At 44.8% G+C, this 25096-nt stretch overlaps 1 protein-coding gene across 3 annotated transcripts in view; it reads left to right on the top strand.

Moving 5' to 3' along the window:
- The window catches only part of LOC134407024 (acid-sensing ion channel 2), a 486045-nt gene extending 460949 nt beyond the window's left edge, over positions 1-25096 (top strand). For 2 of the 3 annotated variants that reach the window (XM_063138760.1, XM_063138759.1), the window contains exons 6-10: positions 4478-4631; positions 5278-5369; positions 13810-13889; positions 19354-19422; positions 23953-25096. In XM_063138760.1, the coding sequence (XP_062994830.1) occupies positions 4478-4631; positions 5278-5369; positions 13810-13889; positions 19354-19422; positions 23953-24054 (497 nt within the window). In that variant the 3' untranslated portion in view covers positions 24055-25096. Of the gene's footprint in view, positions 1-4477; positions 4632-5277; positions 5370-13809; positions 13890-19353; positions 19423-23816 lie in introns of all 3 variants that reach the window. The other variant, XM_063138762.1, reaches the window with a different exon arrangement.

The following is a 25096-nucleotide window of genomic DNA, read 5'->3' as shown; positions in this document are numbered from 1 at the left end:
TGCATCTGGTAGCAAATTCAGTCTGCACATTTCGGTGCCTGCACTCCCTGGCGCTAGGTGACCGCTTGGCATTCTGCCTCTTAGTCCAGGAGAGCAGGAAAGCTGGGGGCGGGGGACACACCTTGAGCATAAGCTGCAATGGCTACCTCCCCTGAGGGCCCAGAACTCTCCTGATCTGCCTCAAGGGCCCTCAGCACAAGCAGCTCCTCTATGTTGTTTGGGTCAGGGAACTCCAGCGCATCTTCTGAAGAGGAGTCCTGTAGAGGAGTCATGACAAGGCATGGAATTTTTGGAATAACCAGAATAACACCTCTGAACATGTGCAGAGTGCATTTGGCTCAGTATTGGGCAATGGGACCCAGTACTGAGCCAAGGCTACTGAAAAATTGCTACCTCACCTCCTTGGAAGCAATATAAGCCTGGTTATGAAATGCCCTGTGAACAGCCAATGAAAAGGCTGAATAAACGATTTGGAGATGTTAATAAATAAAAATAGTTGTTGTATTAATGGAATCCACACAGATACAAGTAGATTCATTGTGAATTCAGAGTTACTTATACAAATCTGACTCAGAAGGTAGTGTGGATAATGTCTATTAAAGAAAGAGTGTTGGATTGTAAAACCCTGTTACTTGGGTCGAAGGGCTATTAGAGTAATGATGGGCTATAAAACTAATGCTCTAGGTCATGAATTTTATCTGAAATTTTTGGGATGGTCAATCCATCATTCAAGTTCAGAAGTGTAGTTAAAAGTATTTAGGTGAAAGCTCTCCTTTCAGACTAATTAAGACTTGCAATCTTAAATATTTCTTATTGATAAGGGACCGTTATTTTAGCCTATATATGTTAATATTTAAATATTATAATTTATTGGGTGTTTATATTTATAATAGACATGAGAAATGGATATAAAGATTTCCCCCTTACTAACAGCAGAAACCCAAAATTGAACCCACCTAAAACAATTTTTGGCGTCTTCTTTGTGTGAACAAAAGCAAAGGTCACCATTAAAAAGGAAATCCATGTTAGGGTAATGTCTTTATTAGGGCAAATCAAAGAACACAACAGTTTCAGGATCTCCAGGTCTCTTCATCAAGGGCAAGATATTGCAGAGGCTCACTTGATGCTGAAGTCATGAGACTGATCACTCTCAGCAAATTCCCAAAATCGTAACACTGTCTCCACACACCAATGATTAAAGAGCCTGCAGGGCTTCCAGGGCAGATGGTTTTAATGGAATTGTCTTAATGTGGGTTGAGGGTTTTAATGGAATTGTTTTATATGATATTGTAAAGCGCCTCGATGCCAGAAATGGTGAGGTGGCTTATTTAAAAATGCTTTAAATAATAAATAAATAAATGGTGTGGCTTCCAGGCACGTTTCAACCACAACACATCTGTTTTCAGAAATTAAATATTGCTGTTGGACAGAGCGAAAACAATTTGGCAAATGAAACTCATGCAAATCCTCATAATTTAAATTTCAGATTTGGATTTCCTTGCAAAATTTCAAATTTGCATTCTCCTTATACACATGTTTTTTTTCTTGAAGATTCCCAGTTATGGCTTCTTCTGAGTTTAGGGAGGCTAACATTATTGCCTTGAAATTCATCAGCAGGACTTCAGATTTAGACATTTTACACCGGTCAGATTTCAAAAGCAAAATTTGCAACTTTTTGACATTTTGACTTCAAAAAGAAAGGCACCTGTGGAAGATGGCAGTCCTGAGCAGAGCGTCAACATGGGGAAGGGACTGTTTAATGGTTAAGATCAGAGATTATGGAGAGCGGGTGGGGTGGCTTCTTCTGGCGGGGGAATTCCTCCAGGGAGCAGGCCCTGGACGTGCCCTGGAGAAAGCCCAGGAGGCTCAACAGACCAGATGGAGGACAACGCCAGACTAGACTAGCCCTGCACGCCGGGGATTCTGCACCACTGGCTTAACCTTTCCCTTCCAGTCAGCGTCCCACCCATTACTCCCCTCCCCTTTTCCATACAGGTGGGGAAGCCACTGAGAAGGATACTTTCAAAAAGACAAATGGCAAGAAAGAACAAGGCTAAACAGTCTTCCATAGCTGGGGATTGTTGTGTTTTTTTGGTCATTTTTCTTTAGAAAAAGCACACTCACTCTGGGGGAAAGTTACACACAACTGAGCATTTAGTGTAGCTTGAGCATGACATTCCATTTGCTAGTGAGGAAATAAGTTCTTAGATCACAGGAGAGGCAGAGGCTTTTGGCATCCAGTGCATGGCAACAATAACAACACATGAATTGGGTCTCTGGTAGGTTTTTTTTTAAGGGTTAGACAAATCCATGATGGATAAGTCTATCAGTAGCTTTTATTTGGGTGTGATCACTAAGAATAGAACTTCTGTATATACCTTTGATGAGTGGATGAGGAGAAGAAACAAAGAGAGGCCGTCTCAGTCATGCCCTGTGTGGAAGCATCCTAGGGCAACTGCCCTGGCCATCTTTGGGGTGTCGGTTTAGCTGGACATTTAATCTGAGCCAGCAAGTGCTCTTACGTCTGCAGTCAGTTCTACCAAATTGCAGAAAATGGCAACCAAAATGATGAAGGGGCTGAATTAACCTTCAACCCTATGAGTGAAGGTTACAACAGCTAGGATTGTTCGGCTTGGAAAAAGGAAGGCTACAGGGCAAAAAAGGGCAAAAAGGAGGAACCTGGGAACTACAGACCAGTCAGCCTGACATCCATCCCTGGGAAAATTCTGGAGCAGATTATAAAGAAGTCAATCTGTAAACACCTTGAAATCAATGTGGTGATTACTAGAAGCCAACATGGATTTGTCAGGAACAAATCCTGTCAGACTAATTTGATCTCATTTTTTGATAGGATAACCTCCCTTGTGGACTGTGGGAATGCTGTGGACGTCATATATCTTGACTTCAGCAAAGCTTTTGACAAAGTACCACATGACATTCTGATTAACAAACTAGCTAAAATTGGGCTAGATGGAACAACTATTAGGTGGATTCACAGTTGGCTACAGAATCAGACTCTTATCAATGGAACCTTCTCAAACTGGGGGGAGGTAACAAGTGGAGTACCACAGGGCTCAGTCCTGGGCCCATTGCTCTTCAACATTTTTATTAATGATTTGGATGAGGAGGTGCAGGGAAAGCTTATCAAATTTGTAGATGACACAAAATTGGGTGGGATAGCTAATACCCTGGAAGACAGAAACAAACTTCAAAGTGATCTTGATAGGCTGGAGTGCTGGGCTGAAAACAATAGGATGAAATTTAATAGGGATAAATGCCAAGTTCTACATTTAGGAAATAGAAACCAAAGGCACAGTTACAAGATGGGGGATACTTGGCTCAGCAATACTACAAACGAGAAGGATCTTGGAGTTGTTGTAGATCGCAAGCTGAATATGACCCAACAGTGCGATATGGCTGCAAGAAAGGCAAATGCTATTTTGGGCTGCATTAATAGAAGTATAGCTTCCAAATCACGTGAGGTACTGGTTCCTCTCTATTCGGCCCTGGTTAGGCCTCATCTAGAGTATTGCGTCCAGTTCTGGGCTCCACAATTCAAGAAGGATGCAGACAAGCTGGAGCGTGTTCAGAGGAGGGCAACCAGGATGATCAGGGGACTGGAAACAGCCCTATGAAGAGAGACTGAAAGAACTGGGCATGTTTAGCCTGGAGAAAAGAAGATTGAGGAGAGACATGATAGCACTCTTCAAATACTTAAAAGGTTGTCACACAGAGGAGGGCCAGGATCTCTTCTCGATCCTCCCAGAGTGCAGGACACGGAATAATGGGCTCAAGTTAAAGGAAGCCAGATTCCAGCTGGACATCAGGAAAAACTTCCTGACTGTTAGAGCAGTGCGACAATGGAATCAGTTACCTAGGGAGGATGTGGGCTCTCCCACACTAGAGGCCTTCAAGAGGCAGCTGGACAACCATCTGTCGGGATGCTTTAGGGTGGATTCCTGCATTGAGCAGGGGGTTGGACTCGATGGCCTTGTAGGCCCCTTCCAACTCTGCTATTCTATGATTCTATGATAGGGAGACATGATAAAGGTGTACAAAATTTCTCCCATAATACTAGAACCCGGGGTCATTCCATGAAGCTGATTGGTGGGAGATTCAGGACAAACAAAAGGAAGGACTTCTTCACACAGCGCATAGTCAAACTATGAAATTCACTACCACAAGATGTAGTGATGGCCACCAATTTGGATGGCTTTAAAAGGGAGTTAGGTAAATTCCTGGAGGAGAAGGCTGTGAATGGCTATTAGTGCTGATGGCTATGTACTACTTCCAGTATCAGAGGCAGTAAGCCTATGTACACCAGTTGCTGAGGAACATGGTCGTGAGGGTGTCCTGCTTGTGGGTCCCTGGTCAACAGCTGGTTGGCCACTGTGAGAACAGAATGCTGGAGTAGATGGGCCCTTGGTCTGATCCAGCATGGCATTTCTTATGTTCTCATTCCCACTTTGCCTCACAGTGGTTCTTGGCGAAAAGGACAGCAACTACTGTGTGTGCCAAACACCGTGCAACTTGACCCGCTACAACAAGGAACTCTCCATGGTCAAGATCCCCAGCAAGACCTCAGCCAAGTACCTTGAGAAGAAGTTTAACAAGTCGGAGAAATATATCTCGTAAGTAAAGCCAGTCTAAGCAGGGCTAGAATAATCATTATGCCAAGTAAGCTACGGAGTCACTCTTGCTGACAGTGGCTCTCAGGCCTCAGCCAGGTCAGGCTCCATGCCTTCAGGTTTCAGGATGCGAGGAGCTGTCGCCTCATCCCACATTGCCCCAAAGTGGTACTGGTCCAAACTAGCAGTGGGGACATAGCAGATGGTTGACAGACTAAATCATGGAATGGAGAATGTGGATAGAGAGAAGGTTTTCTCCCTCTCTCATGATACTAGAACTTGAGGTAATTCAACCTTCCCCAACCTGGAGCCCTCCAGATGTGTTGTACTACAGCAACCCCCAGCCTACATGGCCAATGGTCAGGGATGGTAGAAGTTGTAGTCTAACAACCTCTTGGAAGTACCGGCTCCCCATCCTTGCAGTGCAGCCCGTTGGCACTCTCCCCAACGATTACTTGAGCTCTCTGCCTAGGGTTGACCTGACGCCTGCTCAGACATCACACATCCATCCAGCTCTCACTGGGAATATGAGTTCTCTTACTTCTCGCTTAAAAACAGCTGCAGTAACAACAGCAGAAAGCTTACTTGGTTTAATGGATGCAACTCTTTCCTCTTGATCCCCTCTTGGCTGCCTGTTTTCTCTCCTTAGGGAAAATATCCTTGTATTGGATATATTCTTTGAAGCCCTCAACTATGAGACCATTGAGCAGAAGAAAGCATACGAAGTGGCAGCTTTACTTGGTGAGTAAAAATCCTCCCTGTGTGCGTACGTGTGTGTATATACACGTATATTTTTGTGAACCGCCCAGAGAGCTTCGGCTATTGGGCGGTATAAAAATGTAATAAATAAATAAATAAATACTTCATGGTTTGGAGTTTGGGGCAGATGTAGGCATCAGCCCCGGGTGTCAGACCCCATCTCCTGTCAACTTGGTGGAGGCAAATTGAGGCAGAAACACAGCAAGCCTGGAAGGGAAAAAAGCCAACGGAAGGGGGAACCTCACAAGGAATGCCCAAAAGCCAAAAGCAGAGGGGTAGACGAAAAGGCTGTATTATTCAACAAAAGAGAAGGGTTCCAATGCATTTCAGATCACATGCTGGTCATTCTTCAGGGAAATCTAAAAAACAATATACAAAATTTATAGACTTTAAATATTCCCTATGTTCAATAGTATATACCATATCAGTGATAGAATTGTTCATTGCAATATGAAGATAAAAAAACCCTTCAAAATCTAAAGATGGAGCAGCTCAAAGTATACAAACTATGCACGTTCACATCTCTTGGCTATAATTTAGTAGAATGCAACAGTGCTGTTTGCTCTTCAGATGCCAATCACCTATGGTATGTCAGAAGTGCGAGAAGCAAATAGGCATTCAAGTATGCAAAACCTGATGAGAAACAGCTGTATGAGCGTTGCAAGGTCAAGAGACTCATCAGGGCCAAAAGGAGTCAATTGTATTCAACCTCAAGACCCACCTGGCTTCCTGTTCTAAAGGAATCTATCCATTTACAAATCGTCTTTATTGCCCAGAATGAAAGGGGAAAAGACCAATACAAAATCTGCAAGCAGCAATAGGAATAGAGTAGCCTCCCCCAAGCTGGTGCCATTCATGTGTGCACCTCCCACAATATCCAGCCACAGAATACATTATATTCTATGCTGTGTCATGGGGAAATGGGTGAGGTGGTTGTCAACACAGAGGGCTCATCTACACCAAGCAGGATATTCCACTATGAAAGCGGTATATAAAAGGCAGGAGCCACACTACTGCTTTATAGTGGTGTTGAAGTGCACTGACAAGTGTTAGGGTCCCTGACACATACCATATGCCGCTTTCATACCACTTTCATAGTGTTATATCCTGCTTGGTGTTGAAGTGTGCTGGGCCCCAGCAGTCGTCAGTGCACTTCACTACCACCATAAAGCAGTAGTGTAGATCCTACCTTTTATATACCACTTTCATATTGCTTTCATAGTGGAATATCCTGCTTGGTGCAGATGAGCCCAGGGACAGTTGGTTCTTTGGTTTTGGTTTCAAATTCCCTTCTCTCATTGAGGTCAATGGGAGAGAAAATTCTATGCACCAGTCCGGGGTTGGGTTTGTTGTGAAGCTGTACCATCAATTTGAGTTTGCCGAGGACTGAAGCCCTACAGCAGGGGTGGGCATCGCACAGCCTGCGGGGCTTATGCAGTCCTCCTGACCTTTTTTCCAGGGCCCTTGCAGTAGTGTGGCTCCTGCAGGATATAACACTATGAAAGTGGTATGAAAGCGGCATACGGTATGTGCCAATGGTCCCCAATGGTTGTCAGTGCACTTCAATACCACTATAAAACAGTAGTGTGGCTCCTGCCTTTTATATACTGCTTTCATTCTGCTTTGTCCTGCCACCGCACTGCCGAAGTGTGGGAAAGCCCATTTTAACCGAAATGTGGGAGTGTGACAAAAAAGGTTTAAAGAAAAATACCCCCCCCCTTTTTCCCCCTGTGCCTCTACCAAATCACGGCTTATTTTCTTTGAAAATTGATTTCACTTCCCCCCTGCCATAGCCCTCCAGCCCCAGGACGCTGCCCAGCCCAGCAGTATAGGATAGGACATAACCATGCTTCTCCTTTATGCCAACAACTCTGTCCCATTTCAGCCATTTCACACGTGTATCTAGGGTGTCCTGCCAGCAAAACTGTCATGGGGGCATCATATGTGGCATTCCCCTGCTGTGGCTGGGCTTCCTATGGTTTCTTAGCTGGTGGATCTTGAGTTTAGGATGGCATCTCACAAAAGGAGGGTAAGGGTTAGGGTTAAAAAAAGGAGGGTAAGGGGAGAAAAGAAGGGTAAGGGAAGCTATAGAGGGGTACAAAAATAATGCATAGTGTGGAGAATGGGGACAGGGAGACATTTTTCTCCCTCTCTCAAAATACTAGAACCTGGGGTCATCTCATGAAGCTGATTGGTGGGAGATTCAGGACAAATAAAAATTCATTTTATTTATTTATTTATTTATTTATTTATTTATTTATTTATTGCATTTCTATACCGCCCAATAGCTGGAGCTCTCTGGGCGGTTCACAAAAATTAAAACCATTCAAAGTATAAAACAACAGTATAAAACCATAATGTAAAATACAATATGAAACCTCGACCAGATAAAAATAGCAGCAATGCAAAATTACAAATTTAAAACATCAAGTTAAAATTTATTTATAGACTGTTAAAGTGCTGGAAGAATAAAAAGGTCTTCACATGGCATCTAAAAGCATATGATGTAGGTGCCAAGAGAACCTCCTTAGGGAGCTCATTCCACAGCCGGGGTGCCACAGCAGAGAAGGCCCTCCTCCTGGTAGCCACCTGCCTCACTTCCTTTGGCAGGGGCTCACGGAGAAGGACCCCGGAGGATGACCTTAGGGTCCGGGCAGGTACATATGGGAGGAGGCATTCCTTCAGATAGCCTGGCCCCAAGCCGTTTAGGGCTTTAAATGTTAATACCAGCACTTTGAATCGGGCCCAGACCTGGACTGGCAGCCAATGAAGCTGGAAAAGGACTGGCGTGATGTGGAAGTACTTCTTCACACAGAAGAAGTACTTCTTCACACAGCACGTAGTTAAACTATGGAATTCACTACCACAAGATTTAATGATGGCCACCAATTAGGATTGTTTTAAAAGGGGGTTAGAAGAATTCATGGAGGATAAGGCTATCAATGGCTATTAGTACTGATAGCCACATACTACCTCCATTATGAGAGGCAGTATGCCTGTGTACAACAATTGCTGGGGAACGTGGGTAGGAGAGTGCTGTTGCACCCATGTCCTGCTTGTGGGTTTCCCGTGGACAGCTAGTTGGCCACTGTGTGAACGGAATGCTGGATTATACAGACCCTTGGTCTGATGCAGCATGGCTTATGCAGCACCTGCCATTGGGGATACTGAAAAAGACAAGCAAGGTAGGATAATTTGAATGTGAGTTTCTCTCTTCATGCCCTCTTATTAGTTCCAATCTGCTGCAGATCAGTGGCTTCAGTTTTTCTCATCCTCCCCACCCCACCCGCCCGCCGGCCCACCTAAACACACAAATACACAGGGGTTTGGCTTTCCATACATCTTTCCATACATCTGCCTGGCTTGTCAAAATCGGAATCGAGCCCCTGTCTATTGTTTGGATGAAAGGAAGGTGAGTTTAGTTTCTGTTTGTTTGTCCCAAGGCCTTTGTAAACAGCATTTAAGCATATAAGCCGTTGCCATGGAGACACTAGCCTTTTACTTTCCGAACAATAGGCAGAAAGAGTCTTAACAGTTTGTGTAGAGATCAGCTGTGATAGTTGTGCAGGGAAAAGAGAATGATTCCTCTAACGTTTTCCATAATGTATTTATTCGTGGATGCGTCATGGAGGTTGTGCGGGAACTTGAATCAAAGTAGGAGAAGTGAACTAGTCTAACAAAGATGCATGGATAGGAAAGAGAAACCAAAATGGGCAGATGGTGTGATAACTGAGCGAGAGAGGCAGGTTGTAACATCAAAAGGCCCTGTGAAATCCAGGGACGGCTCAAAATTGGGGAGACTTTCTACACACACTCTGGAGTATAAGCTGGCAGTTCCCAAGAATCAAGGAACTGGAGAAGTGAGGCAGATAACCACAAAATGTAAGGCTACAATCCTGTGTATGCTTTCCTGGGAATGAATATCATCAAATGAGCCAGCATCGCGGTGCTCAGTTCCAGCTCTTTGAGGGCCCTTGGGGAAGACACCCTGAACGGGCCTCCACCCTCGGTGAGTCTCCCTTCTCACCGCCATGGTCACCAGCTGTTCTTGCTCCTCCTCTTCTTTCTCCTCATTGCTGCCACTGGCTTGCTTGGCAGGCATGGAGCCAGGGCGCAAGTAGGCCGAGGCCTCGACTGCTCTGCCTACTCACCACCACCGTTGTCTGGGTGAGAGCCAGAGGCAGGTGAACAAGCAGGTTACAGTGGTGAAGAGGAGGAGCAAGTCCAGGTGGCTCATGTCCATAGGCCCCTTCTGTGGTGTGGGCCCTTGGCAGGTGCCCACCCAACCATGGCTACCCTTGATGCCGGCCCTGTTGGTGCTGCAGCTAAAAAAGCCGATGCCATTTCAGGCTGTATCTACTGAAGCCTCACCACATTCTCAAAAAGAAGGCAGGGGGAAATTGATCACCATGTTCATCAATAATATGAAAGGAAACAATGGATTTAAACTCCAGAGGGTCGTTTTGTACTATATGTTAAGAAGACTAACTCTTTTCCAACCAGTCCAGCCCAAGAACAATCTGCCTAGAGAGGTATTGAACTAACTCATTCTTTGAGATTTTTGAGAATATGACCAAGCATACTTAGGGGTGTTTTAGCTTGCAATAGAGAGGATTCAAATAGCACCTGCCAACTGCAATTTTTTCTGACCACTCGTGTGACCTAGTGGGGCTAAGAGTGAGCTAGGAAGTCTCTGGTTCAACTCTCACTCCAACCACAAATTCAGTGGGTAGTTTCCATATCAGCACTGTTTTCTGGAATTGCCATCCTATATTTAGTCATTTTTTATGTAGGATTCAAACGATGTTGTCAGCCTACTGCATTCCAGTGTTTTCTATGTTGTACTCCCATTCTTTTCAGATCCTGTGGTGGTGGTGATTTTTTGTTTGTCTGTTTGTTTTTGCAATAAAACACAATTTCAGCATCCGCCTATCTCAATAGCCTTGGATGGGAGGGAAGATTTATCAGGCTGTGGCAGCCATCATCTGAAGTGGCTCACCATCCTGGGCCTTAAGGGAGAATGCCTGGGTTGGCTGCCTCAGTTACTAGGCCCCATCAGGAGAGGGCCTTTTCAGTGGTGGCCCCCCAGTTATGGAATGATCTCCCCGATGAGGCTCGCCTGGCACCAACATTGTTATCTTTTCGGTGCCAGGTCAAGCCTTTTCTCTTTTCCCAGGCATTTAACTAGGGTGACCATATGGAAAGGAGGACAGGGATCCTGTATCTTTAACGGTTGTATTGAAAAGGGAATTTCAGCAGGTGTCATTTGTATATATGGAGAACCTGGTGAAATTTCCTTTTCATCACAACAGTTAAAGCAGCAGGTGCCCTGCCCTCTTTTCAATCTGGTCACTAGTATAGCTCCTGCAGCTTTTACTATTGTGATGAAGAGGGAATTTCACCAGGTTCTCCATATATACAAATGACACCTGCTGAAATTCCCTTTTCTATGCAACTGTTAAAGATACAGGAGCCCTGTCCTCCTTTTCATATGGTCACCATAATTTAACAGCATTTAACAACACTAAGTTTGTTTTCTAACAGACCCCAGAACTGTTGTTTTTAAATGGATACCGTTGTTTTTATACTGTTTATGTTTTTGATGGTTTTAAAATTTGTATACTTTTTATTGTTCACTGTTTTAGACTTTTGTAAACCGCCCAGAGAGCTTCGGCTATGGGGCGGTATATAAATGTAATAAATCAAATCAAATCAATCAAATTTGAGGGCTCCTGGGCCTTTACTTGAATACTTTGGGTATGCAGATTCAGCCCATTTGATTGCTTCTTGCTAAGTGTGAATGGGAGTTAGCGACAAACAGTCCATTAACTGCTCCTTGTCCCAATGTCAGCATCTGCTCCTAGCAGGGGAGGAGGGTGGGTTTTTTTAATTATTGGTTTCCTTACAGTACAGCTACTTTGCTATTTTAAAAAATGAAAATGAAAAATGATAATGAGAGAGAATGGAGCACCCTCTCCAGCTCAAGGTCAACCGTCTGAGTTGACACTTGATGTGTAGCAGGCAGAACGCATTGCTCTGCTGACCAGACATGGGCAGGAGCTAGGCTCCAAGTACTTATACCAGGGCTGGCCAATCCAGAAACTTCATACTGCCTGCCAATCACAGGGGGTGATATTGCTAGCAACCTACCTGTCAAGTGCTATCTTTAGTGAATGGAGTGGAACAGTGAGAGCCGGTGTAGTGGTTAGAGTGTTGGACTGGGACTCAGGAGATCCCAGGTTCTAGTCCCCATGAAAGTCACTGGGTGATTTTGGGCCAGCCACTGACTCTTGGCCTAATTACCTACCACATAGGGCTGTTATGAGGATAAAATGGAGAGGCGGGAGGATCACGTGCATCATCATGGGTTCCATGGAGAAAAGGCAGAATATAAATGTAAGAAATAAATAAACAAACTCTAAACTGTTATTCCTCTTTTTCCCAAGTCTGGGCGCACGCATCACCCCAAGAAATATATTTTGGAAGCTAATATAAATGGTGCTGTTTGCTATACATTGGCAACATTTCCAAGGCACAGCACCTCTGTATCATTGAATGACTACAAATTTACTGGTCTACGGGAGCCAGCCTGGGTTGCTTGTTCTTCTTTTCTTTTTCCTTTTCCTTCTGCTTCAACCCACCTCCACACAGAGACCTTGCTCTGAATCCAGCCCTGACCTCTGCCCCTTCTCCCCCAACCCCCAGCCATGCTTTGAGCTGGCTTTGAGCTTTTAAAGAAGACAACATCTAAATTCTGGCACCTGACATATCTGTCTGCTTAAATTTTTTATTCAGTATCTTTTTTTAAAAAAAAAAGAAAAAAGCTAGTCCCTTGGGGTGTTTTTTATAAATGGAAACACTGCTGCAGAGGACAGACTGAGTTTGTGGGTGGGAAATGGCTGTGTGTTCGTCGCTGGGCCTAGCCAATCCATGGTCTGCACAGCGTTTGCTGGAAATCAGGAAAGCCCATTCCTCCAGAGCTCAGTTATCTGAGAGAGATACTGTGGGCTCATCTACACCAAGCAGGATATTCCACTATGAAAGTGGTATATAAAAGGCAGGAGCCAAACTACTGCTTTATAGCGGTACTGAAGTCCAATGCCGGGGAAGCTAGACTGGCTCCCTCCTTGATGGGCTTTCGGAAGCAGGCTAAAACTTGTTTGTTCCAGCAGGCCTTTGGAGAGTAATTTGGTCCTCCATCTATGTTATTTATTTATTTATTTATTTATTTATTTATTTATTTATTTATTTAGACTATCAGCCAAAAGGCTCTCGGAGCGGCTTACAATGTATCAATAAAGAAGACAGTCCCCTCAGGCTTACATTCTAAAAAAGACATGACACACAAGGAAAAGTGGATGGGGAGGGAAGAGGGAGAAAATAAAAAGAAATTAAGGAGACTGTTTAGGCTGGTGGGAAGGCCCTGCTCCGTCCTCTCATCTCCCAATGGAGGGGCAAACCAACAGCTCCTTCTTCCCCACAGGGTGATGTTGGCCGGGGGGGGGGGGGGTCCAACTGAAGCAGGCTAAGATGGTCTGTGCTAATGACTTATAATTTTGTTGTGTATTTTAAAAGTGTGTTGTTGTTTTTTACATTTCTTTTCCTAGGTTTTACAATGTATGTTTTAAACTTTGTAAGACCACCTTGAGGCGCAGTATTGCGCAAAAGGCAGGATACTACTACTACTACTACTACTACTACTACTACTAATAATAATGCTTTATAGTGGTACTGAAGTGCACTGACAGGGGCCCATGACACATCTACACCAAGGAGGATATAACACTATGAAAGTGGTATGAAAGTGGTATATGGTCTGTGCCAATGGTCCCCAACAGTTGTCAGTGCTCTTCAATACCACTACAAAGCAGTAGTGTGGCTCCTGCCTTTTATATACCGCTTTCATAGTGGAATATTCTGCTTGGTGTAGATGAGCCCAATGTCTTACCAAAAAGTGGTGAGTGCAGATCCCCAAGGATATTGAACTGGCCTGGTAGCCAGAAGTGACCAGGAATGGAGCAAGCTGGCTGTGGGAGGAGACATGGAACTCTTCCGACCCCCTTGATTTCTGCCACAGAGAAATCACAGCCCTTTCCTCCACAACCAGCACCGAAATCAGACAAGACTGATGGAGGATAGAGGAGTTCCTCCATTCCTCCTCTGCCTGTCTGCTTGATGGAATACATTTTACTAGCCTGCTAAGAAGCTAGTAGCCTGTATTTCCACGCTGGTTGCTGAAAGGGGGGGGGGCTTTCCTTTCTCCACAGCCAGCACAGAAACGTGCAGCAGGCTAGTAAAAATAAATGTTGCAAGCTAGACACTTTTGTGAGCTCATTTGCAAGGTTGGCCTCACCACCCAAGCTACGTATTTCTGTATGATTAAAGTTCCCCCTTCCATTATTTCCCCCCCTTTCTTTCCCAGGTGATATTGGAGGTCAAATGGGCCTTTTTATTGGTGCTAGTATCCTCACCATTCTGGAAATATTTGACTATATCTATGAGGTAAGTTCTGTGTTATGATGAGATGCATGTCTCCGGGGCTGGTCATTCTTTGCACTGCTTAGCAGAAGGATGGAGGAAACGTGAGAACCCGTCCATTGCCTGGCCTGGCCTAAATGCGGTGCAGCCCCTCCCCTCTCTGGCCCCATCAGCAGTCGGACCCTCTGCAAGGGGGGAGTTCTATGGGCCTGCTTTGACTTGTATGTATTTTATTTTTATGTCGCAGCTTCTTTCCATTTTTCTGTTGAAAGAGAGGCAGGCTGAACATATTTATTGTCATATTCTTTTTCCTCCTCCTCCTTCCCTTCCTCCTACTGGCCTTTTGCCTCACTTTTCCGGCATCCTCAGCAACCTCTCCTACCCCCAGCCTTTCTAAGGATTTCCAGTCCACAAAACTCCCAATTCCCCTGGACAATTCAACCCTCTTCTCCCATGACAAATACATTTGAAATGGTAACTTCTGGACTCTTGCAACTTCCCAAATGCAGAGCTTGAAATCTCGAAGCGTGAGATCCAAACCAAATTTCTGTCAGAAAACCCAGAAACAGTTTGGGTGGTGGGGAGCCTTCATCTCAAAATTGTGTGTTATAAAGATAATCAGTAATAAATCCAGGTTCCAGAACAGCAATTCCACCCCTAATCAGTATCTCAAAGACACAGTCCTATGCGCTTGCTTAGACAGAGAAAAGCCCTGCAACTCCCAGCATCCCCCAGCCAGCAAAGAATGCTTGGAGTTTTAGGACTTTTCTTTGTCTAAACATGCATAGGATTGCGCCCATAACGATTTTTGTTTCAAACCAGACGTGAGTTTAAATGCAGCTTTGCATTTCACATGCATGTTTTTTAATGCAAAGAGCCTGTGCTGGTGGCAGAAGTGGGTTCAGTAACTATCAGGACTACAGCAAGCGTAGAGGGGGAATGCAACCTTTTCCTTCCTTGTCACAGTTCTGACAAAAATTGCTCCATCTTGTCCCTCACCTTGCAGCCAAAGCGTTGAGCCGATCATGCACCATTCTGTACTTCTTAGAGGTGGGTACTTGGCTGATAGAGACATATACCACACTAACAAACTTCAAATAGAAGGAGCTAAGTGGAGATAAGCTGGGTCCTTGGAACATCGCAGAAACTCTGGCGCCTCCATTTTAAAATCGTCTCTGCCCAGCTGCCTTTACGGTGTGCTAGTTCTGTCGGAGCCATTTAGTAGGGTGACCATATGGAAGGGAGGACAGGGTATCTTTAACAGCTGCATAGAAAAGGGAATTTCAGCAGGTGTCATTTGTATATAGAGAGAACCTGATGAAATTCCCTCTTCATCATAACACTTAAAGCTGCAGGAGCTATACTAGAGTGACCAGATTTAAAAGAGAGCAGGGCACCTGCAGCTTTAACTGTTGTGATGAAGAGGAAATTCCACCAGGTGCTGCATGCATAAAAATGACACCTGCTGAAATTCCCTTTTCAATACAACTGTTAAAGATACAGGAGCCCTGTCCTCCTTTTCATAGGGTCACCCTACATTTATCCAGGGATCTTGTTCAGCTCAGCTGGGCACCAGCTCTTGAGTCTGACATGTGCTGACTTGATGCTCTAGAACAGCCTTCCTCCACCTGGGGCGCTCCAGATGTGTTGGACTACAACTCCCAGAATGCCCCAGCCAGCTCGGCTGGGAGGTGCAGTCCAACACATCTGGAGTGCCCCAGGTTGAGGAAGGCTGCTCTAGAAGAAGCAGATCTCTCTCTTCAGAGGGCTTTTCAGGGTTAGATCGAAACCGGGGGAAGCAGAAGCAGGCCCGGTTCATGGCCCTGCGTTCTCCCATAGCCTCTTCCACATATACACCGGCAGCCATTGCAAGGCCTTTCTTGCCTTCTCTCTGCTTGTGGTCCTAGCAAAGTTCAAGCCATTCTATCTACTTGTTCAAAATGACACGAGACACTGAAAGAACTGGGCATGTTTAGCCTGGAGAAGAGAAGATTGAGGGGGGACATGATAGCACTTTTCAAATACTTGAAAGGTCGTCACATAGAGGATCTCTTCTCAATCATCCCAGAGTACTGGACACGGAATAATGGGCTCAAGTTACAGGAATCCAGATTCCGGCTGGACATCAGGAAAAACTTCCTGACTGTTAGAGCAGTATGACAATGGAACCAGTTACCTAGGGAGGTCATGGGCTTTCCCACACTAGAGGTATTCAAGAGGCAGCTGGACAGCCATCTGTCAGGTATGCTTTAAAGTGGATTCCTGCATTGAGCAGAGGGTTGGACTCGATGGCCTTATAGGCCCCTTCCAACTCTACTATTCTATGATTGGGATTACTTTCAGATCCATTGAGTTGTAAAACCTAAAGTCAAGGCGATCCCAATGCCTGTGCAAACATTCACTCCCCCCCCCCCCGCCACACCCACACATGCTGTCTTTCAACGGCCACAATTTTTGCCTCATGCTTACTCAAGTGGCCAGGTTTGTCTGGCCATTATATTCTGGTTGCAAAAAAGGAAACTAGTAATTCACACACATACAACAGTGAAGAGGAAGTGTTCATTGAAGGAATTCTATGTTAGGGACAGAAGCCCTGGGAAGAATCAAGTAATATTTTGTCAGTCCACGCTGGGCAGGCTGGCACTGCAATTGTGTGTTAAAGCAAAAATAATTGCCAGAGGTAAGGTCTGTAAACAGATATAAGGAGTTGGATCCAGACTTTGTCATATTTAGTGCAGGCCTGTTGAAATTAATAGGTCTTGTGTTATTCATAACTAACTAGTCCCGGTGATTTCAGTGGGTCTACTCTAAGTATGGATTGGGTCCAACAATACAGAAAACTTTGGGATGAAATGGTTTGTCTGGATTCCCTGTAGAACTAAACAAAAGAATGATGTTCCTTCTAGATTAATCAGCTAGTACAACTTCAATCATGGGGCGGGGGAATCTTTTCCATTGCCAAATCCATTGTGGATTTGTATGAAGAACTCCTAAACTGGGGCCCCTGAAGAAAAGAGGGAATATTCTCTCATATATATATATATATATATATATATATATATATATATATCCCCTATCTATAATTTCTAAACAGTAGATTCAATCCCCATGGCTTCCTGCTGTGTCTTATTTGTGAAATGTGGTTCTGATGCCAGTGCTGCTACCCAGAGAAGTATTGCAAGTTCCACAGTACTGACAGCACTGAGTAATGGGGTTAATGCAGCCACCGACCTCCATCCACTGCAGGCACCCATCGCAGGATTCAGTGAAATTATGCCAGCTCCCATCCTTGGTGACCACTCTAAATGCCACCAGACATATCCAGGCCTTCTCTCCCCTGGCACACATGCTGCTGCTGAGGAGGGGCATGGGCCCTGGGCCCTCAGATCAAACGGGCGTAGAGCCTGTATGGGTGGCCAGTCTTTCTGCACCAGAAGAGGGATTGCCCTCTGAGCTCTGTGGTGGCAGTGTGCCCCCCCCCCTTCACAACAGTTTGGTAGTAGGGAGGAATGCAGGCCTTGTGACACTATGTTCTCAGCTTTTAAGAAAAAATAGTAATGTAAGAAATGTAGACCTAAAGCGCTGGAGATGTTGCTTAGAGATGTATGAGAGATTTGTTTCATTTAATTTTGATCAGGATTTACCCAGTTTGCACCTTCCGGACCGGACATGGACTCGGGTGCAAACTGCGGTCATAGCCCGTACATTTAGATGCTTGCAATGTGATTCGTAGACCAATAAAAATGCGTTCAACATCCTGCGCATTTTTGAAAAATATGCATAAATGCGCCTTGATCCATGAGAGAATAATGCGTCTGTTTCAAAGATGCACACAATTGATGCATACATTTGGAAAAAATATGCATGTATTTTTATGTGAAAAGATAAACTTGAGTCAGGATGAGCTTCAAGATGGAATTTAGAGACCTTTAGCAAGCTCAGGTTTTGCTCATTCACACATCCCTAGTGTCGAGTGGTGTGCTATCCCCAGTTCAAATCTCATTGCCCATAGGTTCATATTGTGGCCTTAGACAAGCCACTACCTTTCAGCAGCCTCAGCTCCAGTTCTACAAGCTGAGGATAGTAATCCTGACTGTCATGTCTAGCCCTGCTCCCCCTGGGTTGGAAGAAGGTGTTTCAGGTGATCAATCAAAATCAGACTCTGAAGCAGACCTGTCAGCGCCAGAAACAGGCCAGCCTGTACCAGTGGGGGAGAAAGCTCTCATGGGCTCTTCACCAGCTGGGAGTGAACTCTCTCTAGAGCTTATCTCGTCAAGGGCAAATAATACACAGTCAATGGGAGGCCAACATTCTTCCAAAGGAGAGAGCATGGAGAGGTTAGCCGATCCTAGAGTACGCTGCAGACTAAAATGGGTGGAGCTAAAGGAAGGCGAGAGAAAGTCAGCCCGGCTGCCATCTCATCAGAAGCTGCCTCAGAACTAGTCTCTCTGAAGTTAATGCGTCTCGGGAAAGGGCTTTCCTTTCTTCTTGAAAGGACAGTTGTCTCACTTAGTTTGCATAGTTTTGCCTAAGGGAAAGTTCTTAGAGATTAGACTCTCTTCAGGTGGAAAGAGATGTTTATTGCTTGAATAAAGCTTTGTGGATTACATAGCAGACCTCTTTATTGTCTCCCAATAAGGCGGGAGGTTTTGAGAAACACGACACTGACCCTACCTTAGAGGGTTGTTGTTGTAAGGATTACCAGAGGGTATGACTAGATGCGATGTTGTCAGGATCCCACATGAACCCTGCTAATTCCTTCTATAACAGGGGTGGGCAACCTATGGCCCTCCAGATGTTTTTGCCTATAACTCCCATCATACCTCACCATTAGCCATATACTGGTTAGGCCTGACGGAAGTTCTAAGCCAAAACATCTAGAAGCCATAAGTTGCCCACCTTGCTCTATAAAATGTGGATGGGTGGGGTGGGAGGAGGCGGTGTGTGTGTAAAATGCACCATGGAAGAGAAGAGCTGAACCTTTCCCCGCTACCACCACCTGTTCTTGCTTTTCCACCTGCTGTTGCTGTTTTTAGCCGTTTTTGGCTTGTCTCGGACACCCACCAAGTGAAAACGCTTCATGGACAGGGGGCAACATGGGTGGGGGGTCCAACCACTCAAGCCCTTTAAATCGCTCCCCATCCCACCGACACGCAGCGAGTTAGTTCTGCACGTGGGTCTGCCACCCATCCCATTTGACTCTCAGAGGTAGGTCAGTATGATTATTCCCATATTATAGGTCTGAGGCTAAAGAAACAGTGGTCTGCCTAAAACCGCCGCATGAGATTTGCAACAGGGGAATGAAGTAAATTAAAAAATTAAATTCCACCTCTGAGATTTAATCTCAGGACTCGCAGAAGCAGAATAAGTTCTTTTTCCCCCCTAATGTAAAGCAAGCAGGGCCTGCTTTCCTGTAACCAGCGGTGGCTGGGCTGCACCAAGATCCTTTTGGGACTGACTGCCTCACCTTTGCTTCCATTTCTTTTAGCTAATCAAGGAGAAATTGTTAGACCTACTGGGCCAGGAGGAGGAGGAAGGAAGCCACGATGAGAATGTGGTAAGTAGGCAGGAGGTTGGAAATAGGTGCAGAGCTTACAGGAGCCACTGCAAACCCAGCTGGGTGCCTTACGCTGCAAGGCTCGCTTTCCGGTGGGTGGAGAAGGTCTCAGGCCGTGTGTAATTCCCAGTGGCAGCTCCGATGCCAGTGGGGCAGTGAATCTGCTCCAGGTTTCAGTCAGAACTCTAAAGGAGCTACCCAAGGTATTTCTGCCTACTGGTTGTTTAACAATAGCAGCAACAAAGTGACTCTCCCCCCCACCCCCCAGCAACCCTCAGTTATACTGCTGAAATGAAGAGAGCTTGGGGAACGGACTTTTGTGTGGGAGGATTGTGAGCTTGCTCCAGTCAATTGCTGGGCTCAGACTTCTTTGCCTGTATGTCATTTGCACCAGGCTCCAGTTGGTGGATCTCAGAGGTTCTAGAAAAAGGCAAAAGGAGATCCTGCAAGCCTGAAGTCTGCCCACCCCTGGGCTAGGTGACCATTTCATAAATCTGATGAAGTGGGCTGTAGTCTACAAAAGCTTATACTGCAATACATTTGTGGTCTTTAAGGTACCACAAGACTCTGTTGGGTTAGTACCATGCCTTGAACAAAAGAGCTGTGATTACACAGAGGCATGTTGGAACAGAGAACACAGAGAGAGGCGCACAGGGACAGAGATGGATGATTTCCCTTTGGCAATATGAAAAACAGTTGTTATCCAAATCTGTAGCTGTTCAGCAAAGCTTTGTGGTCCTGATGGGATTTTTAAAAACTTTGTTTCCTGTCATGTTGCTCAAGGGAAGGATTAAATAAGAGCAAAAACTTTGAGAAATTTCTGGTTCTTTTGAGCTAAAATATAGTTACATGCATCTTGCGGCATCAAAGGCGAAATACTTTAACCACAGACATATGAAGATAGATTAGAGTCCATTCATAAAATACTCTGACAATGGACGGATGGGATTAAGAGGTCTCTGGGTGAAAATTAGAGCCCAGGTTTTCTATAGGCTGCAGTCCAAAAGCTGGGCCAAAGGAGGTCTTCTGCCAATAGTAGGGGCTGAAACAGGGTGTGTTGGGGATCAATTGCGTTGGCCTTGGATCCAAAGTCACTTTGTTCCCCTGAAATACCACCCCCCAGCCCTGGAGCTCACATAGTGGAGCCAATGGGGGGGGGGAGAAAAACAGAAAAGAGATAATGTATTCCCTCCCATAAGCTTCAACCCTGGCCACAGTGAGTCAGCAGGGTTTTCCACTCACCCATGTAACAGGATTGCTCCGTATTATTATTGTTGTTGTTGTTGTTGTTGTTGTTATTATTATTATTATTGTCCCTGATTGCAATTCAAAATAATCTGATCTGGTTACAAAAAAAAAACCCTCATAAAGTAGCAAAATGCATGTATGTGGGTTTTATGTTATGCACTGTTTCAGAGTCTCAGAGCAGGTAACAACTGGATTCTTTGAAGAGCATTTTATAGCATGCCACTCACGGATTTCCCACATTATTTTTATGATGCCATCAACCTCCTGAGCATCTCCTGCTCCATTTTCTGGTTTTAGCGCCAAAAAGAAACCTCAGAAAATCTCACTCTTCTGGGGTATATCGATACTTGTCAGGTTTTCCTGCCATGTGCAGGCAAAGTAGTGCTCTAAAATGCCCACTAGAGGGCGCTGTCCCATTCAACTGCATTGAGCTGTACAAGCCACGTGGTCGCTGCTGTCTTCCTCATGTAATTATAGCTTGTTGCAAATGCGGAAAAGAAGCAGGAAGGAGTCTGAAGGAGTTCAATACCTTAAAACAACATTCCTCAACCTGTTGCTTTCCAGGTATGTTAGACTACAACTCCCAGAATTCATCTGGGTGGGGCATTCTGGGAGTTGTAGTCCAACACATCTGGAGGGCACCAGCTTGAGGTAGGCTATCTTTAAAAAATATAATATAGGTATGATCATCTGCAGGAGCAAAGCGCTTTAAAGTTCCATTGATTCTTATGGAGAGTGAACCATAGCTAAAAGCCAACCAAAGTCCTACTTAGAGTAGACCCATTGAAATGAACCAACTTAAGTTAGTCATAACTACCTTAAGTTCTGTTCGTTTCAATGGCTCTATTCTAAGTAGGACTTAGTTTGGCATTTATCCCATGTTCTTAAATCTGAAATCAATGGAACAATATTGAAATCCTACACATACCTAAGACTACGCCCCAGTGAACATAGTGGGGTTTATTTCTGAACAAATATGCATAGGGTTGTGCTGCTCATTAGTTAACCTTGACTGAATTGTGCCATTCAGAAGACACCTTAAACCACGGCTTTAACCACAGTGAATATGAGAGAGAGAGAGAGAGAGAGAGAGAGAGGTGTAAAGTGGCACAGCAGCAAAGCAACAAGGAAGCTCTGGATCCACTATGGATGCAGTCAGTTTTAAGTTAAAATATATAGGAAAGATAGATAAACTAACACAGAGGAATTTTTTAAAAAAATAAAGCTAAACATCATCACTTCTACCCTCTTCAGTAGCTGTGATGTTACATTGATACCAAGGGCTCATGTACACCAAGCAGGATATTCCACTATGAAAGCTGAATGAAAGCGGTATATAAAAGGCAGGAGCCACACTACTGCTTTATAGGGGTATCGAAGTGCACTGACAACTGTTGGGGCCCATTGACACATACCATGCACCGCTTTCATACCGCTTTCATACCGCTATATCCTGCTTGGTGTAGATGTGTCAATGGGTCCCAACAGTTGTCAGTGCACTTCAATACCGCTATAAAGCAGTAGTGTAGCTCCGGCCTTTTATATACTGCTTTAATAGTGGAATATTCTACTTGGTGTAGATGAGCCCCAAGAGTGGCAGTTTGGAATGCTGGGTAATAAAAATTCCTAAGTAGAAAAGAATCAGAGGTATGAGCAGTATAAAACCTATGAATTTTCCTCCAGATTAAGGCCATTTGGATTTAAGAGTTCTGAGTCTGTAGATCCAGAATTTTTCCTTTCTGTCACACATGTCAATGTCCTTTGTTCAGTTGTAAGGAATTGCAAATCTGGGAGACAATGTGCAGGTGAATTAACACATCTTGCAGCAGGCTGCTCTAAGGGTTTTGGTAACAATCATAGATTTGTGTTTACAGAAACTTGCTCTTGTCTATTGTAGTTTTTCCATTATAACATGAGCTACATAACCGCAAGAAACCATTTCTTATAGTACAGCTACTAACAAAACATAGGCAATTGATAACATGCACTTTCACTAATGTGAATGATTTAATTGAATGTAAAAAGAAGATGTATGCAATATGAAGGGGAAATTACAACGGATTGAAGAACAATACCTGACAGAAAGAAAAATTTCTGGATTTACAGACTCAGAAGCCTTAGTCCAAATGGCCTTAATCTGGAACACAATTCATTAGTTTTACTGCCCACTCTTGGTATCCATTTAACATTACAGCTGCTGACGAGGGTGGGAGACATAAACGTTTAGCTCTAAATATATTTTTAAATTCTTCTGCTGTTAGTCTATCTATCTAATGAATTTTATATGAATTCAATTCAGACTGTGTGATTTACAGCAGGATCCTCCACATCTTTACGCAAATGTAATTCCTGCTGAGCTCAATAAGACTTACTTCCTTGTGTGTTGAAGACTGCAGCCTGATTGCAGTCTTTGAAATCCTAACAGAATTTGGTTTTGAAAAGCTAACACTACAAAAAATGCACACTTCAAAACCCACAGTTTCAAATTTCAGGGTTTGATGCTTTGAGGTGCAAATGTCAGAACTCACAAATGCGCAGGTGTCTGTGGGTGGGTGTTTAACGTTATAATCCAGCCAGAGTTAAGTTCTTTGACGATCCATGGATTTTAATGGGCTAAATTAAAGGAAGTGCTTAGTTCCCATGGAACTCAATAGGATTCAAGCATTTTTAAACTTTGGCTTGATTATGTCCAATATCCATATAGTTTTGCCCAAATGCGCATTTGGACACTAATAATATAATCTGCATTACATATGCACGCACGGAAGTGTGCACACACATGCGTACCACAACCATCTCCTTTAGTTTTTTTCTGGATTCTGAATTACTCTCTGAAACCTGTCATGCAGGTGTGGAATCTCAGGATTCAGAATTAGAAAAACGCAGGTGGAAGCATGTAAACGTTTTGAACTTGTTTCGTTTAAATTGGAAGCCAGGCCTGTGTACATCCCCCACATGTTTATCTTTCTAATTTGTTTTAGTTCTAGGTGCCAGAGAGCATGAGAAATTCTCCCACGCACATCCAGTCCCCAAGCAGTGATGTTAATAATACCTAACATTTATATAGTGCATTTTACATACGTTATCTCCGTAGTCTCTACAATATCCCTGGAAGGTAGGTCAATACTGTTATCCCCATATTGCAGATGCAGAGCTGAGGCTGAAAGAAGAGTGGTTGCCTTTTAGTGAGTGCTATGCAGAGGTGAGATTTGAATAAGGGACTTCCCAGCTTACTCTCTCTTGGCTACTGCGCTACACCAGCTTCTCTGTCTCCTTTCGCAGAGCACGTGTGAACCCTTGCCAAACCACTCTGACCCCATCAGCCACACTGTGACGGTCCCCCTGCAGACGACACTTGGCACGCTGGAAGAGATTGCGTGCTGACAACGCTCCCTCGGCACTGTACGGATGGCCGGATGGCAGAAACTCTCTCCCCGGAAGCCAGGGACTCATGCTCAGGTTCGCCACACCGGGTGGGGGAACAACTGAGGAATTCGCTATGCATCCAACTCTTCTCTTTCTCTCTCTTCTTGCCAAAATCCAGCAAGAGACGCCTTGGACTCAACTGCGTCACTCTGCCCACGTTAGGGGTGGGAGGAGGACGTTGTGGGAAGGGGCAGGGATGTCTCCACCAGCGGACGCCGCATCTCAATCTTTGAACTGTGCAAACCTGACGACCAAGGAACCATCGTTTCATAGACTGCCAACAACTGTACAAAAGAAGCCTGCATGCCAGTCCTTTTGATGGCAGTATCTCCCTCTTTTTCTTTACAAGCCGTGTCTCTGTCTAACAGCTGTTACTTTTTTCCACGACGAAAGAAGAGGCCACGGCACAGACATTCCCCCCCTCGCCCCCCCCCCAAGAGTTCACCATTACTTAACAATACAACAGGCTGAATTCGAAGCAAGCAACGGTCCAGCTTCAAAGACCACCATTCCCCTTTTGTCTTTGTCTAAATCTGTGGCAGGGTCTCCGAGCTCAGCCGAGATCCTTGTGTCGGCCAGCTCCTGGGCAGCCAAGTTGAGCCGGCTCAAACAAAATGGCTCACCTCATCTACCGCCACAGACCACCACCACCACCACCTCCTTACACACAAACACCCACAAATACACCAGCCCCGTTGGCACTCATTAGCCACAGCTACTGTCTTGTTCAGATTGGCGTGTCATGCAACATGTGTGTCTCAGGATGGGGGCGGCTGGGATCAGGGGCCATTTTGACTTACCCTGCTTCCTCATTCTTAACAGTGCTATTAAAGGTGGTCTTGTGGAAGGGACCGGTTTGTGTTACTTCTGCTTATTTCCACATTCATGGTTGTTTGTCCAAAGCTTGGGAGCTGATTGGGGGGGGGGGGGTGTCTTCTGTTCCAAAAGTGCACGCACTTCCTTTTAGTTCACTTAACAACCCAAACAGAACAAAGGATCT

The sequence above is a fragment of the Elgaria multicarinata genome, chromosome 11 (genome assembly GCF_023053635.1).
Source record: "Elgaria multicarinata webbii isolate HBS135686 ecotype San Diego chromosome 11, rElgMul1.1.pri, whole genome shotgun sequence".
NCBI classification, from domain to species: Eukaryota; Metazoa; Chordata; class Lepidosauria; order Squamata; family Anguidae; genus Elgaria; species Elgaria multicarinata.
This window is presented reverse-complemented; position numbering and strand designations above follow the sequence as displayed.